Consider the following 15,760-nt stretch of genomic DNA (forward strand, 5'->3'; position numbering starts at 1 on the left):
TTGTGTCCTATCATAAACTTTGATGTTAAGCAGGGTTGTATATTGCTTTTGATTTTTGGGACACAGCCAAGTCCTCTCTCCTCGTGTCATCTTGCATAGGGGGCAACCACCAAAACCTCCCCAGTCGGCAAGCTCTACGAGCGAGCGGCACCAAATGGCGTCCTTCCGAGTTTCCTTCCTCCCCACCTATCCTTCTCTTTTCTTACATTTTTCCTCTTCTTTCATATGTGGTGACAAAGATGGCGACATAGGTGGTGTGGTTTGCCTGGGCGTGGCTGATCTGCAAGGTGCTTTCTGAATCCTCGCAGATATGCTTGGTGCCGACCCGATTTGCTCGCTCCTCGTCAGGATGGCCAACAACGCCTGTTAGGGAGCAGATCCGGGGGCTTGAATTGCGGATTTGCCCATGGTTAGCCAAATCCGTGCGCAATAGGCGAGCAGCTGCCGATGTGGGTGGGAGGCACATTCGTGGTGCTGCTCGCAGGCCGAACTTCCAACCACATTCGTAGGCTCAACCAGCATAGTTGTTGATAGTGCCGGTCGCAGGCTCCTTTGTCATGTCCCCTCGCTAAATCGAGCACTCTGTCACGGTGTTTATGGGTGTCCTCTCCCTTATGGTTATGCCATGTCCAGCTTCAAGAGGTCGTGTGGTCATCTATGACCTTGTCCGAGTGTCTCCGCGGTGGTGGCATCTACCGGACACGGGCTCCAACTTCGTGATTCGGCCCGCTTCTCCGTGGGCGGATTTGGTGGTTTCTCATCGGGGGTGACCAGATGCCCGTGGGGCTGGGCCATCTCACGTCGAATCTACTGGAGGTTGGGCACCGCACAGTGAAGCTCATACGGGCTTCCATGTGGGCTCTAGGGGGCATGATCTCTCGGCTATCACCACGCCTTCCTCAGCTACAAAAGGGAGGCAGCGGCAGTTGCTACCTTTGTCGGTCATCCTTTCTTGACAACTGCGCTATGGCTAGCAAGTCGGGAAATCGTCGAGGGAAATCCTAGCCCAGCATTGTTGAAAGTGCATCTAGGCCTCTAAGTGGGTTTCGGTGAATTGGATGACAAAATGATTAAAGGACTAACTTGTTTGTCTAAGTTTGTGAGCAGGAGTTTATTCTTATACTCATATTGCAATATTGACTTATCAAGTGAATGAGTATCATATGGCACATGATGAAGGTAGCAAGTAAGTATGTGATCCCTTAAAGACAAATTAAAGAACAACAACAAGCAAGAGTTGAATGATGCTTAGGGATGAGTTTTTATAGTTTGATCTATAACTTACCAAGCAAATTGTTAGCTTGTGTTACCAAAAGAAAATGGGTCATCAAGAAAAGTTTGAAATATTCATAGAAGGGAATTTCAAGACTTCATAAGGACATGCTAAAAGACACGAGCTTATGATCTACATATTGGTCTTATTAAGTGGAAGATTGCAATTCATGGAAGTTTCTTTATCAACCTAGATCAAGCATTTGAAGAAGATTTCAAATGGGATTTAACTATTGGTGTCAAAGCAAAGCTAAACTCAATGTGGCAAGAATGGGTGAAGAAATCAAATGAGGTACTAGAGACGAGGGACTAAGCAAGCTTTGGATAAGCGACGGCTTGTGCCATGGGCATATTGATAGGGTGAAGTAGCTAGTATCCGGGGGGTTTCGAGGTATCATTTCTAGGTCTTACCAAGGGAAGCAATGCAATGCATCTAGTCTATCATAGTTGGTAAAATGGAGTGACTAAAGACTTCAAGTATACTTTATTATGGATGAAAGGAAGCCTTAAGTCACTAGCTCAAGTTGGATGTGCTCAAGTTGAAGATTATGTTGGAAGCCCTCAAGTATCCAAAAATCAAAGTATGACAAAAATGAAGACTTACAAACTCAAGAGGGTGATATGGTTTTTATATTTCATCTTGAGTATAGGTATGTCGTACTATCAAGAGGGATGCAACATTAGCTTATTGACAACACCAAAAGCGCTCTTAGTTGACCCATGTGAGTTTCACCCTAAGAGATACCCTTGAGTGATTTAAAAGATTACAAAACATATAACAAGGGTTGGCTTAACCTTTAGGTCAACAAGAGTGAGTGTTAGGAGCATTGTGGCTGGCTCAGCCAGACCGGTCTGACCAGTCTAGTAGACCGGTCTAAGTACCAACGGTTAGTTTTCGAGTTAGACCGGTTTGATCGGTCTGCCTAGTGTTCTAACGGCTAGTTTTTGCTCTTTGGGGTATTTATACCCCACAACCTCCACTCTTGGAGGTTGCTGCTCCTGAGGCAAAAACAGTAATCCTAGACCATTTTAAGCTAGGCCAAAGCTAAGAAAAGCTCTTCCCAACCCCTCTTTGTGAGGTTGTGTGAATTAAGTGAAATCTTGTGAGTTGGGTGGAAGAGAGAAGTGAATTGAGAGCAATTATGAGCTAAGAAGAGCCATCCATAGGTTGAGCACTTGTGGTTCGTGTTGAGAAAGCTTTGAAGCATTTGTTACTCTTGGAGGTTTGCCTCCTAGAAGGCTAGGTGTCACCGGCTAGCTCCCAACGTGTGGTGAGCAGCGGCAAGTTTGTGAGGGCTGTGATCTTGCCTCCGCAAGGGAAAAGATCAACTAGTGGAGATGAGGAAAGTGGTTGAAAGAGACCCGGCTTGTTGGGAAGGAGTTGAAAAAGACTCGCATCTCAATAGGCTCCTCAACGGAGACGTAGGATTCATTGGTTGAATCTGAACTTCGGATAAACAAATCCTCGTGTCCTCTTTACAGTTTGCATTACTTGTTGTATTCTAGCATTTACTTGTGCTTCCGCTCCGATCTACTTGGGGGTGTCATTACTGTGTGCAGGGACAAGTTTATTCTGCTAAATATCATCTATCATCTACAAGTGACACTCTTCAAGATTGTTGGTGCTAAAAGTCGAAGAGGGGATCAAGCATCAATTTGGTGTGCCTCACTGCCTCAGACCGGTCTGACCGGTCTAGGAAACCGGTCTGACCGGTCTGTCCAGGCAACAAGGCTCAAGGTGTTTGAATTTGGATTAAAGTTTGTCAATTCGCCTATTCACCCCCTCTCTAGGCGACATCAAGATCCTTTCAATTGTGCCGGTGCCAACGACGACGACACCCATAGGTGTCGTTTCCCTCCATTGAGGCATCATTTTGAGGCATCCCGTCCACAGGCTAGTGCGGCCACATTTGCGCTGGTTGGGACGACGCTGGTTAGAACCGGTATCAGTCAGGAGAAATCTTAACCCGACATTTGCTGGTGTCGGCATCACTGGTGATGCCCTCAACCACTGGTGTTTTCCTTGGAGGCGTTGATGAGATACCGCCTGCGCCAAACTACCGTTGTCTGCTACTCCTCGAAGTTGGAGCGTTGCTTGGTGTATCATGCTTGCCCCGTGCCTTCCTCGTCCTCCTTACTCTTCACGGGTGAGGTTAGATCTAGTTGTTTGCTGCCATCGTGATTCAACGAGTGTCCCCTCCTGACACCTCTGCTTCATTGATGCTCTCCTTGTTGGTGCTAGAAAATCAAGTGTCGGGTGGTGTTTGCACTGCTTCTGCCATTCCCCCTTAAGGACTTCTCCCCTTGAACTACGTTGGATGGCGGTATATAGAGTTCGGATGTGCTAGAGGTGTTGCCATCAGCTCCAAGGAAGGTCGTCATATCTGATGAGCTTTGACTTGCGTGTCCTTCATCACCTTTAGTCCCCATCACATTAGGTGGTCCCTCGAATAGAGGGCAACAACGGGACATCGTAGGTACAAGGGGTGGTGCAACGATGGTTGTCTTTCGGTTGTGTTATGCTTTGTTTTTAAATTGTTCACGAGTTGTGTATCTATTCTTCTATGTTGTACCCTTGTGTTGTATCCTATTGCTCATATTCTTCCGGCCATCCAGTGGCCAAATGCTTGTAAAGTGCCTTTCATCAAAACCATCACCGGCTAGCACGTCATCTGAGGTTTGATGAAATTTAGGTGGAGGCTTTTTGTCCCCTCGGTGACTTCTTCAAAAGAACAAATATTGCTTTTTAATGTAACGAAGGACCAGTGCCATTATTTCAATATTCGATCAAATAAGGGACTTTTCATAAATAAAAAAGTTTTATGATTTTACCAGCATAACAAATAACCAACAATTTTAAAACTGTCCAATCAAGATCACACGGTCCAGATCTATGAGAGTAGAGATCACCAAACACTTGTGGACACACTAAACTAGCCAACGAGCCGTCCCACAGCCCTCCCCTGTCAGTCTTGAATCTCCGATCCGATCTGGTGCAAGCCAGATACCCTGTGCAACCTTGCAAACTTTCAATCAAGGCCACAAGATGCTCATCCAAGGAGCAGGGGGAGGGAGTTATTTTGCACATAACTACCTGCCACCAGCATCTCCAATGAAATTTTGTGATATCCCCCCTCCCCCTGCCCCTTGGATGAGCATCTTGTGGCCTTGATTGAAAGTTTCCATAGTTGCACAGGGTATCTGATTTGCACTAGATATGTTCCCTTACACTTTCCCCTACTCCGCTAGGGTTTAATTCCCTCACCACCCTACCTGCCTTGCTATGACGACCGCTAAGGCGCGAGAGGAGGTGCTCCGTGTGCAGCTTGAGGAGCCGAAGATTGAGACCCCACTTGGATACACACTGCTAAAGTTTAGCACATGTCACATCAGATATTTGGATGCTAATTAGGAGTATTAAATATAGGCTAATTACAAAATTAATTGCACAAATGGAGTATAATTCGCGAGACAAATCTATTAAGCGTAATTAGTCCATGATTTGACAATGTGGTGCTACAGTAACCATTTGCTAATGATGGATTAATTAGGCTTAATAGATTCATCTCGCGAATTAGCACGGGGGTTCTGCAATTAGTTTTATAATTAGCTCATATTTACTCCTCCTAATTAGCATCCAAACATCCGATGTGACATTGCTAAAGTTTAGCACATAGTATCCAAACACCCCAGAGATAATCATCCATTCTACCATCTCGATTTGGTGGCTCTTTTTCACATCTAAAAAAAACCATCTTTTGTCCTTGTTGATCCCCATTGTTGATTGATGTGCCTGTTGAGGCCATGGATCGAAAAACCGGTAGATCTCATTTTGTCGCTTAGGTTTGGTTTGGATATTTCAAGTATTTTTTAATCGTGTGAGTTGGTTGGATAAGCGATTGTGCGGTGGTTGGACTATGTATTTCTGGGAATCTCTTATGCGGTCAGGTGTTTGTTTCGCTCACGAAATAGCTTGTCTTAATGCCCTCCAATATGCAATGATCCTCAGCTGCATTCAATCAGGAAGCTCCCATTATAAACATTCTTTTTTTGCGTACTCCTAGGGAGATGAGCCTATCGTTGAGGATGACGATGGCAACGACGACGATGACGATCCAGATGGTATTATTGGATATTTGAATTCCTATTCTGTTTAGTAGTTATTTCTGGCCCATAAATAAGGATAATGCATGATATTATTAGTTTACCGCATGTTCTAATGTAGAATTATATACAATGAATTATGTTAGTACTTGTTTTGTTGTTAAAAAAAAGGAGCGCACTTTTGACTTCATATTTATGTGATTTTGACTTGATCTGCCCCTTGATGAATGGGGTAACTCAATATCCATCTTATTTTTACTATTTCTTATTGTTACATATTGACGTAACTTAGGCTACTTATATGTTTTCGTATACAAATATTTCATTCTTTTTGTAATTGTACTACCTCCCTTTGCTCTATATTTATGTTCTTTTCTACATCCTAATGATTAATCATATGAAACTTCCGGTCCAGTGTAAAATATAATGTCCCTCTGAAATCTGATTAATTAATCCTAAGCTCTCCAGGACCAGGAGGTGGTGTTAGTGGAAGATATAAGCAGAGTAGGAGTGAGAAGATGACCTGGTAATTCATGAATAAACTTGGCATTAAGACCATCAATGGTGTGAGGCGTGTAACCCTCAAAAACAAGAATGTGAGCATTGAACCACTACTATCCATTATTCCTCTTCACCTATTATGTCTTAGTAAGATAGTTGATTAACTTTCCATAAATTTTCAGGTTCTAATCTTGATTACCCAACCGGATGTCTTCGAGAGCCCCAATTCTGACACCTATGTGATTTTTGGGGAGGCAAAGCTTATGGAAGTGGGGCCGCACGCTGCTGAGAGGTTCAAGGCATCGGATCCAAGTATCACCATCTCGAATGCTGAGCCATCTGCAGCATCTCAGGATGACGAGGAGGGTGATGAGTCTGGGGTCGAGCCAGATGACATTGAGCTTGTGATGACACAGGCGTCCGTGTCGAGATCCAGGGCAGTGAAGGCGCTGAAGGCAGCAGACGGTGACATTGTCAATGCCATCATGGAGCTGACTAACTAGTGAATTGTGGAATTGTGAGAGGTGAAGCTCGTGCCCTGGATTCCTAGCAGACTATGCTGGTTTAAATTCCTACCATTTTCAGTTAGGATGCATATCGAAAGTTGACATAGCGTTCAATATGAGTACCGTCTTTGAACTTCTTTGCTCACAGTTGCTATTCCCAATTTCCCATTATCTTACTCCGTGATTTCAATGAAACAAATTCCAAGGTTGAAAGATTGCCTTGCTGAGTTGGTCCCCTATGCTTTTGTCTAAGCATATTCTGCTATTCACGTTTCCTAATGTTGACTTGGGTTCAACAGGTGGCTCTGCACACTGCATTCCTACTTTTCCTATTAATACCCTACTTTATTGTTTTCAGAATTCCTAACTGTTGTTCGACTGTTTTTCTGTTAGGCATCAGTCTATTAATTGCACGGCTGATATATCTTTGGGATTGGTGATTAGCTGCGCCCGCATATGGTATTTGTGGGCTGTTTTTGTAAAGTTTTCTGATTGTGTTCGTGGAATTCAGTCCGGCCCATATGTCTTGGCGTATCGGGTCACCATTTGCGTGGATCCCGTAGTTCCTTTTTCCTAACATGACATAGCGTTCACAATGTGTATCCTCTTTGAACTGCTTTGCTCACAGTTGCTAGTCCTATTATCCTACTCCATGTTTTCACGAAGGTCCCGTTTGGATCGCTTCATTTTGAAGGAATTGGAATCTAGTTAATGGCGTAGGCTATTTATCTTGGAATATGGCATTCCACAACTTTTCAAAGTTTAGATATAAGCTTATTTTAAATTCATGGGGTGGGAGATGAGAATTGATTCTATAGATCCTCATGCTATGTTTCTAATATGCAATATAGCACGCTCTTTGACTCGCTTCCCTACAACAGATGTGCAGCGTATAAGTATCTCTCCCATATGGCCAACAATAATATACAAATATATTCCACGTACAACTATATTAGCTTAATTAATTTGCGTCTAAATTATAATTATTAGAATGGAATTTAATTCTAAGATCCAAACGGGGCTGAAGGGAAATTCCAAGGTTGAAAGGTTGATTAGCCGATTTGGTCCTTTATACTCCCCTGTAAGTATATACTGTCATACACCTTCCGAAATATTTACTTGGCTCCAACCAGGTACCGCTGCACACTGCATTCCCACTCTCAGCTTTTTCCCCCTAGAAGATCAAGTATACATCAAAATATCAAATACGGAGTAAAAATATGTACAGCAGTACAAGTTATATTGGGCCACAATCCTTGTTTCTTGTGTTATAATTCGGCCCAACGAGCTCAGATCGTCGAATGGCCCAACTAGTCGTCGAATGTTCTCTTCTCCCGATTCCTCTGCCTTACCCAAAATCCAAATCGAACCGCCGGCGGTCAGGAGGGCGGGGAACCGCGAGCGGCGGACGGCCGGGCGGCGCGGGGCGACTGGCGAGGCGAGCCCTGAGCCCTCCACCTCCACTGCTTCTGCCCCAAGCGTTGGCAGGCAGGGGGCAGAGGCGCAGGGCTGCGGGTTGGGCGCGGTCCTCGCCGGCGACTGGAGGCGGCATCCTGTTCCGCCATCCAGGAGGAATTCTTCGCTCGTAGTGGTGGTAGCTGTATTTCTCCCGCATATTCTGGTACTGAGTTGGCATGGAGTAGAGAGATCCATCCGGACTTGTGGTTGATCTCTTCTTTTGGTATGAACCCTAACTTGTTTGATCGGAGTTTTACTAAGAATGAATTTGTGTAGAGAGCATGTTAACTGATGTGAGCAGTCGAATCCAAATCTTCTCTGCAGTTGGTGGCAGATTTCTTTTTATCCCCTGTCTCCGAAGCACTGAAAGGTTCGACTGATATAGGGACTAGGAAGCCCTGCGCATCACTGGCGAAAGGGGTTGATTCAGAGATGCGTTTCTCTAAAGAAGATCTGGTTGGGTCAGCGTTTATGGCTTTTGGCGTTACTTTGTTTGTGGGTTTCTTCTACGCTGCTGTTCTGTCCAAGCTGCTTCCACCGTATGAAAATAGGCTTCTAGCTGCCGTCCAAAATGATTGGTAAGGAATGCCGAGGCAGTGCCTGATGATTGCTTACTTCCTTTATTTTGCGAACTGACGTCTGAGCATGGAGAGTCCACTTATTTGCTAATTATAAGTGAGCTAGGTGCATTGAATTAGCTAATACTGTCATTTTGCTATGCTTATGGATGTTCTTGCTGTTGTTGAGGTTCAATGTAACATCATACTTGTCTAACTGATACACAAGTTCTCTAACTAGTTTACTGCATAATTTGCAGGTATTACTGCCTACTTGTGCCGTTGACACTTCCTGTCATAATCGTGGCTGTCTATCTGCATTGGCTTAGCATGAAGATGTTCAAACATGCATGAAGCAATATTTCTGTGGATTTTATGGAACAAGTATGCAGCTTTGTTCCAATTTCAGAAACTCTGGAGCACGATGAGGATCAAGGTAGTTTATCTGAAAGTGTCATGTCAAGTTGTAAACTGTAGTGTTACACAGTCCCTAGTTTGTGTTTGTCAGCTCCAATGTGTAACTTGATTGTGCTTCAATCAGAAATACCCATTCCTTCCATATGAACAATTGCCGCCAAGTGCTAAGTATATATATTGCTAAATGTACGGACTGTCATATTATAATATTTGAGGAGGAGATCGGTACTTATTTTCAATCTATTGACCATAAGTGGTGGCTTCACAATAAGAACTTCAGAATTCACGCTTCTCATTTAGTTTGTTCTGCTATCATGTGGAGGTTGTGGAAAGTAAGAGGTGCCTTCTGTTTTCAGATTTGAAGATACTCTGGAGCACTTGAGATGGTCTGTCAGCACTTGGTTCAGTCAGTATGTCACCTCTTGGTAGAGTTTGTATTGGAAAAGTCTGACGGATAACCTACTCCACCCAAGTTTGATCAGCGTATTTGTTTGTGTCACCGAGACTAACGAGAAGTAAAACTCCCACTGTAATCCATTTATTCTGCATCCGTTTAGCAGCTCGTTTAGCCAATTACCCTGGCATGCAGATTGAACGCATTGAGCCAAGGAGATGGAACATGGGCGGCAGGACTGAATAGTGGCCGCATGCAAATGCCCTGATAATACGCTGATCAAACTTGATGGAATGAGTAGTTCCAATGGTTGATCTTGATTTTTCTTTTTGAGTTCTTCTATGATGATATATGTAATTGAATCAGACTTGACAGTTGTGTGTCCATGCGCCATGCTAATATCAGGAGGCAGGGCAAGCAATGGATGCGCGTTGTTGCCTATATTTATCCAGACTCCAGAGAGATCCGCGGCGTCTGCATGGGATCCGATTGGGAGGTCGTTACAGTTTTGATCCCGTCAAAAGCTGCAGCGAGAGCTCCCTGCTAACCCGGGACTCCGCGACAGGTGGGTCGGTAGCCCGCGCTCCCAGAAACCAGAAGCCATCCAGCGCCATTGCCTGCGAAACAAAGCAGAGGAGATCGGCGCGCGCACGTCCACTGAGCACCGGGGGAGGAGATCGAGATGGCCATGGAGTTGCAGACCTGATCCTACTCAAGTACCCGAGCAGTAGCTGAGATTAGCGGTTGATCTGAGGAGGAGAGGAGAGGAGAGGAGGGGAGATCAGTATGGCGTACCTTCGGAACAAGTCGATGGAGTTCCTCAAGAGGTTCGAGATGCCGGCGAAGAACCCGTCGGAGGACGCGCAGCGCCGCTGGCGGGAGGCCGTCGGCACGCTCGTCAAGAACCGCCGCCGCCGCTTCCGCATGGTCCCCGACCTCGACAAGCGCTCCCAGGTCGAGACGCAGCGTCGCAAGATACAGGTCCGCCGTCCTTCAAAACCCATCTCATCTTGTCAGTACCGTTCGCCTCTGATTTTCTACCGCCCGGCTGAGCTACTTGATATCCTCACCCACGCATTGATTCCGAATTATTTTCTAGCACCTGATAAAAATTAGTTTATTGATTTTCATCAATGCGCAAATTCTCCTGACCGAACGAACTCTTGCAAGTCAAGGATTGGATTGAGAACAAGTAACCTGATAGTATGCTATTGTTTTATGATTGTTCATCCAATGCAATGGGTGGCATGGCATTGCTTGCCTAAGGCCAACGTTTTCTCACCTGTGACTAACAAATTATCGAGGTAGAAGGATAGCAAAATTCCTTCAGTCTTATCACCCTTGCGGCCTTGCCACATACAGTAGTTTGTTATAACACAGTACATTCAACATTATGAAAAATATAGCTAATACATATATATGTCCTAGTGTCGTAATACTGAAAAATAGCAAACATCACATATTTTAATGCGTGCATAAATATTTCTCTCATGTGCGTTGTCAAAAAAGTATGGTTGATGCAAATTTTGGGTGTACCCTTGATGCACAAAAAATATGGTCGAAACATGCTATCCTTGAAAATTATATAAAAAAGATATGCTGTTCTCAGAAATACAAAGGACAGCAGATAGTTTGAGTTATGTTGAATAGCCCCTTTGGCAGGAAGGTCAATGGCCCAAGGGCTAATGCTCTAGTATTTTTTTTTGTCAGTTAATTGCACATGTTAAATGCACACCGGTAAATTACATTGTATATATCAATGTATAAGATCACATTAATATTATTAATCTACAGTCCACACAAGGCCCAGCACAATACCGGTCTTTTGAATTTCGCCTTCTGTTATGGGACTCTGAAGAGAGGTTCAATGGTCAGCCTGAAAAAGTCCAATTAAGAAGCTTTGAAGAACAAATGCTGTTTCCTTGAAGTGCTCCATAATTCCATTATTTACTGCACAATTTGTATAGCAGTTGCCTTTTTGTGTAACCTACAGGAGAGTTAAGCTAACTTAATGTTAGTCTTCAGACTTCAGGTTTTGAAGACTAACTAATACTAGGACTGTGTCTTTCTCTATTTATATGATTTTGAATATTTGAACAAATTTGTATGACTTTTCTGAAGTTAGAATATTTACAACAATAGTTTTTCTCCAATATCTTGGCTAGAATTATCATGATGACTTTATGTGAGTTTAAGATAGAAGGTGGACTTTCATGTAATGTTCATTATTTTTATCTCAAATTTTCAGCCAAACTTACATGAAAAGGTAGTGGTAGAATTAAGTCCAGTACAAGTTCCTTCCACGCTACTAATTCAATTAAGTTTTACTGATCACATTAAAGCTGCATGACAGGAGAATGAACCTTTAATTGATATTTACTTTTCACAATTAGCATCTACTAGCTGGAAATTACAATGCACTAAATAATAACTAATATGGTATAAGCTGTTCGTTTGCCTTTTGTCCACATCCAGCCCAAAAGCACTCAAAATGTTTCTTTCTGATTCACAGGAGAAGCTTCGTGTTGCCCTCTACGTGCAGAAGGCTGCACTGCAGTTCATCGATGGTACACTAGCACATACTCCTTCTCTGTTGCTTCGTCTGATCTTGAAGTCTCCTAACAATGTCGATGCTGGAATCCTCTGTAGCTGCACGCAAGACGGAGCATCCGTTGCCGGAGCTCGCGCGGCAATGCGGCTTCTCCGTCAGCGCGGAGGAGCTGGCCACCGTGGTGCGCAACCATGACACTAAGAGCCTAAGGCACCACAAGGGCGTCGACGGCATCGCCCGGAAGATCAACGTCTCCCTCGCCGACGGCATCAAGTCAGATGACACGGGCGTCCGGGCCGAGGTCTACGGCGCCAACCAGTACACCGAGAAGGCACCAAGAACGTTCTGGATGTTCCTGTGGGACGCCAGCCAGGACATGACGCTCCTGCTCCTCGCCTTCTGCGCGCTCATCTCCGTCGTCATCGGCCTCGCCACCGAGGGATGGCCCAGCGGAATGTACGACGGCCTCGGCATCGTGCTCACCATCTTCCTCGTGGTCATGATCACAGCGGCCAGCGACTACAAGCAGTCGCTGCAGTTCCGGGACCTCGACAAGGAGAAAAAGAAGATTGACATGCACGTCACTCGTGACGGCTACCGGCAGAAGGTGTCCATCTACGACATTGTCGTCGGCGACATCGTCCATCTCTCTATTGGCGACCAGGTGCCGGCAGACGGCTTGTACATTGATGGCTACTCGTTCGTGGTCGACGAGTCGAGCCTCTCTGGCGAGAGCGAGCCAGTGCACTTGTCGAACGCGAACCCGTTCTTGCTCGGCGGGACCAAGGTGCAGGACGGCTCGGCGCGGATGCTGGTTACGGCGGTCGGGATGCGGACGGAGTGGGGGAACCTGATGGAGACGCTGAGCCAGGGCGGCGAGGACGAGACGCCGCTGCAGGTCAAGCTCAACGGCGTGGCGACCATCATCGGCAAGATCGGGCTGGCGTTCGCGGTGCTCACGTTCACCGTGCTCATGGCGCGGTTCTTAGTGAACAAGGCTCATGCGCCTGGCGGGCTGCTGCGGTGGAGGGGCGAAGATGCGCTCTCGGTGCTCAACTTCTTCGCCGTCGCGGTCACCATCATCGTCGTCGCCGTGCCCGAGGGGCTGCCGCTCGCCGTCACGCTCAGCCTTGCGTTCGCCATGAAGAAGCTGATGCAGGAGCGTGCTCTCGTGAGGCACCTCTCGGCGTGCGAGACAATGGGGTCGGCGAGCTGCATCTGCACCGACAAGACTGGCACACTCACCACGAACCACATGGTCGTCGAGAAGGTCTGGGCGTCCGGGGCAGCGCTGACGGTGAGCACCGCCAAAGGCTTCGACGAACTCAAGTCGTTGGTGTCAGAAAACTTCACCAAGGTGCTACTAGAGGGCGTCTTCCATTGCTCCGGCTCGGAGGTCGTCACGAACAAGGACGGAAAGACCACCATCATGGGCACGCCCACCGAGACGGCCATCCTCGAGTTCGGTCTCGAGGTGGAGAAGTACACGAAAATAGAGCACGTTAACTCCAAGAAGCTCAAGGTGGAGCCGTTCAACTCGGTGAAGAAGACAATGGCCGTGGTCATCGCGTCCCCACACGCCGCCGGGTATCCCCGCGCGATCCTGAAGGGCGCGTCCGAGGTCGTCCTGAGACGGTGCAGCAACATCATCGACGGCACCGGGAGCGTCGAGAAACTCACAGAGGCAAGGGCGAAGCGTGTGGCCAGCGCCATCGACGCGTTCGCGTGTGAGGCGCTGCGCACGCTCTGCCTGGCGTACCAGGACGTCAGCAGTGGCAGCGACATCCCCAACGACGGGTACACGCTCATTGCGGTGTTCGGCATCAAGGACCCCCTCCGTCCAGGCGTGAGGGAGGCCGTGAAGACGTGTCATGACGCTGGTATCAATGTCCGCATGGTCACTGGTGACAACATCAACACGGCCAAGGCGATCGCGAGGGAGTGCGGCATCCTGACTGACGATGGAATTGCCATCGAGGGGCCCGAGTTCCGGGTGAAAAGTCCCAACGAGATGAGGGAGATCATACCCAAAATACAGGCACGAAGCTGTAGTCTCTTCTTCTCTGAAGAATTTGCATAACAAAACTAACACGACTGATTTCCTGTGTCTGCAGGTGATGGCTCGGTCGTTGCCGTTGGACAAGCACATGCTGGTGACCAACCTGAGGGGCATGTTTGGAGAGGTGGTGGCAGTGACCGGCGACGGCACAAACGACGCGCCTGCGCTCCACGAGGCTGACATCGGCCTCGCCATGGGCATTGCTGGAACAGAGGTTTGTAATATATTTGTTCCTGATTCTAAGCACTACTAACTCAATCAACAATGCTTCGGATTGACTCACGGTTGCAGCTGCTGTTCAGGTTGCCAAGGAGAACGCTGATGTGATCATCATGGACGATAACTTCTCGACCATAATCAATGTCGCGAAATGGGGTCGTTCCGTCTACATCAACATCCAGAAGTTCGTGCAGTTTCAGCTCACGGTGAATGTTGTCGCTCTAATGGTGAACTTCGTCTCCGCATCTTTCACAGGTGAGTAGAAGTTCCATCTATTCCTCATTCTTGTCGCACCGTCGAATTTTTTATGTAACTTTATTGTGATATTCAGGAAGCGCGCCACTGACCATTGTGCAACTGCTGTGGGTGAACCTGATCATGGACACCCTCGGTGCCCTGGCGCTAGCGACGGAGCCCCCCAATGACACGATGATGCAGAGGCCACCAGTCGGCCGAGGCGACAACTTCATCACCAAGGTGATGTGGAGGAACATCATCGGCCAGAGCATCTACCAGCTGATCGTGCTTGGCGTTCTCATTTTCAAGGGGAAGAGCCTCCTGCAGTTGAACGGCAATCAATCTGACCACCAGCTCAACACCTTCATTTTCAATACCTTTGTGTTCTGCCAGGTACAGAAGCTGATTCGCCTTATTAAGTCTGAATCTTCACTGCATTCATTCACACACTCTGTTCTTTGGGCACCCCAGGTTTTCAATGAGGTGAACAGCAGGGAGATGGAGAAGATCAATGTGTTCAGCGGTATCTTCAGCAGCTGGATCTTCTCGGCGGTTGCTGGTGCCACTGCGGCGTTCCAGGTGATCATCGTGGAGCTCCTAGGGACGTTTGCCAGCACGGTTCATCTGAGCGGGAGGCTCTGGCTCACCAGCATCCTGATCGGGTCAGTCAGCCTGGTGATTGGTGCCATCCTGAAGCTCATCCCCGTCGATTCCAGCAGTGACTCGTATGATCACCACGATGGTTACGAGCCCATCCCCACCGGCCCTAACGCCGTGTGATTTTGAACATGCTTCATCATTCTTTTCCTTTTTAGAAACAAGAGAATTCAGTAGTTTGATAATTTTAGATAGGAGAAACTGTTATTGCCGTTTTTAGCAATTTGATCTTCAGTCTGTCGACCATGTTGTCTTTTCAGGCAAACAATGTGTTTGAATGTGGATGATAAAATCAATGTTTTTAGCGAATAATGGTAGAGTCTATGTGAATTTTTACATGTCGGTATTCTTCACTGTATGGGTATGTTGTCTTTGTAGCAACAATGTTTTTACGTGCCAATGATAGAAAAAAATGCGGATCATATCCCTTATTGCAAGCAACGGGTTCTTCCTACTAAAAGTTAGGTTCGTTCTTCAGCACATTTCAGTTATGTCTTTTTGGCGTGTTTGTATTATAACTTTTATAACCCTGGCTAGCCAAGCCAAAATCTAGCCATACCCTGCTAAGTTGGCTGTTAGTTGGTTTATGGCAAAAATTTGGCTGTCCCCGAAAATTGTTTTGGGCCAAATATTTGACATGAAAGGGTGACCAGGAAGGGATAGGCCATGCTAAAGTGTTTGTTGAAGAATGATATTCAAACTATTGTATTCCTTGCAATTAAATTGAATCAACTTGACCAAACCATACTAAAAAATATTAGCGCCACGTGGGACCATAGGTAATACTCACAACTTAGGGTATTTTGGAATTGTTTAGCCCACCGTCCA

General features: G+C 46.4%; 1 protein-coding gene and 2 pseudogenes across 1 annotated transcript; 2 read left to right on the forward strand and 1 right to left on the reverse strand.

The window, feature by feature from the left end:
- Nucleotides 1–4,555: 4,555 nt before the first annotated feature.
- LOC117854662 (nascent polypeptide-associated complex subunit alpha-like protein 1) lies at nucleotides 4,556–6,380 on the forward strand (annotated as a pseudogene).
- A 1,784-nt stretch (nucleotides 6,381–8,164) lies between these two features.
- LOC117856591 (uncharacterized) lies at nucleotides 8,165–9,823 on the reverse strand (annotated as a pseudogene).
- LOC117854848 (calcium-transporting ATPase 1, plasma membrane-type) lies at nucleotides 8,753–15,210 on the forward strand. Its single transcript, XM_072294062.1, is given in 7 exon segments — nucleotides 8,753–10,190; nucleotides 11,722–11,776; nucleotides 11,859–13,818; nucleotides 13,820–14,033; nucleotides 14,122–14,293; nucleotides 14,370–14,668; nucleotides 14,747–15,210. Coding segments are annotated over 7 exon segments (3,204 nt in total). The 5' UTR covers nucleotides 8,753–9,995; the 3' UTR covers nucleotides 15,056–15,210.
- The last annotated feature ends 550 nt before the right edge of the window (nucleotides 15,211–15,760 follow it).

Source organism: Setaria viridis, chromosome 5 (assembly GCF_005286985.2).
Source record: "Setaria viridis chromosome 5, Setaria_viridis_v4.0, whole genome shotgun sequence".
NCBI classification, from domain to species: domain Eukaryota; kingdom Viridiplantae; phylum Streptophyta; class Magnoliopsida; order Poales; family Poaceae; genus Setaria; species Setaria viridis.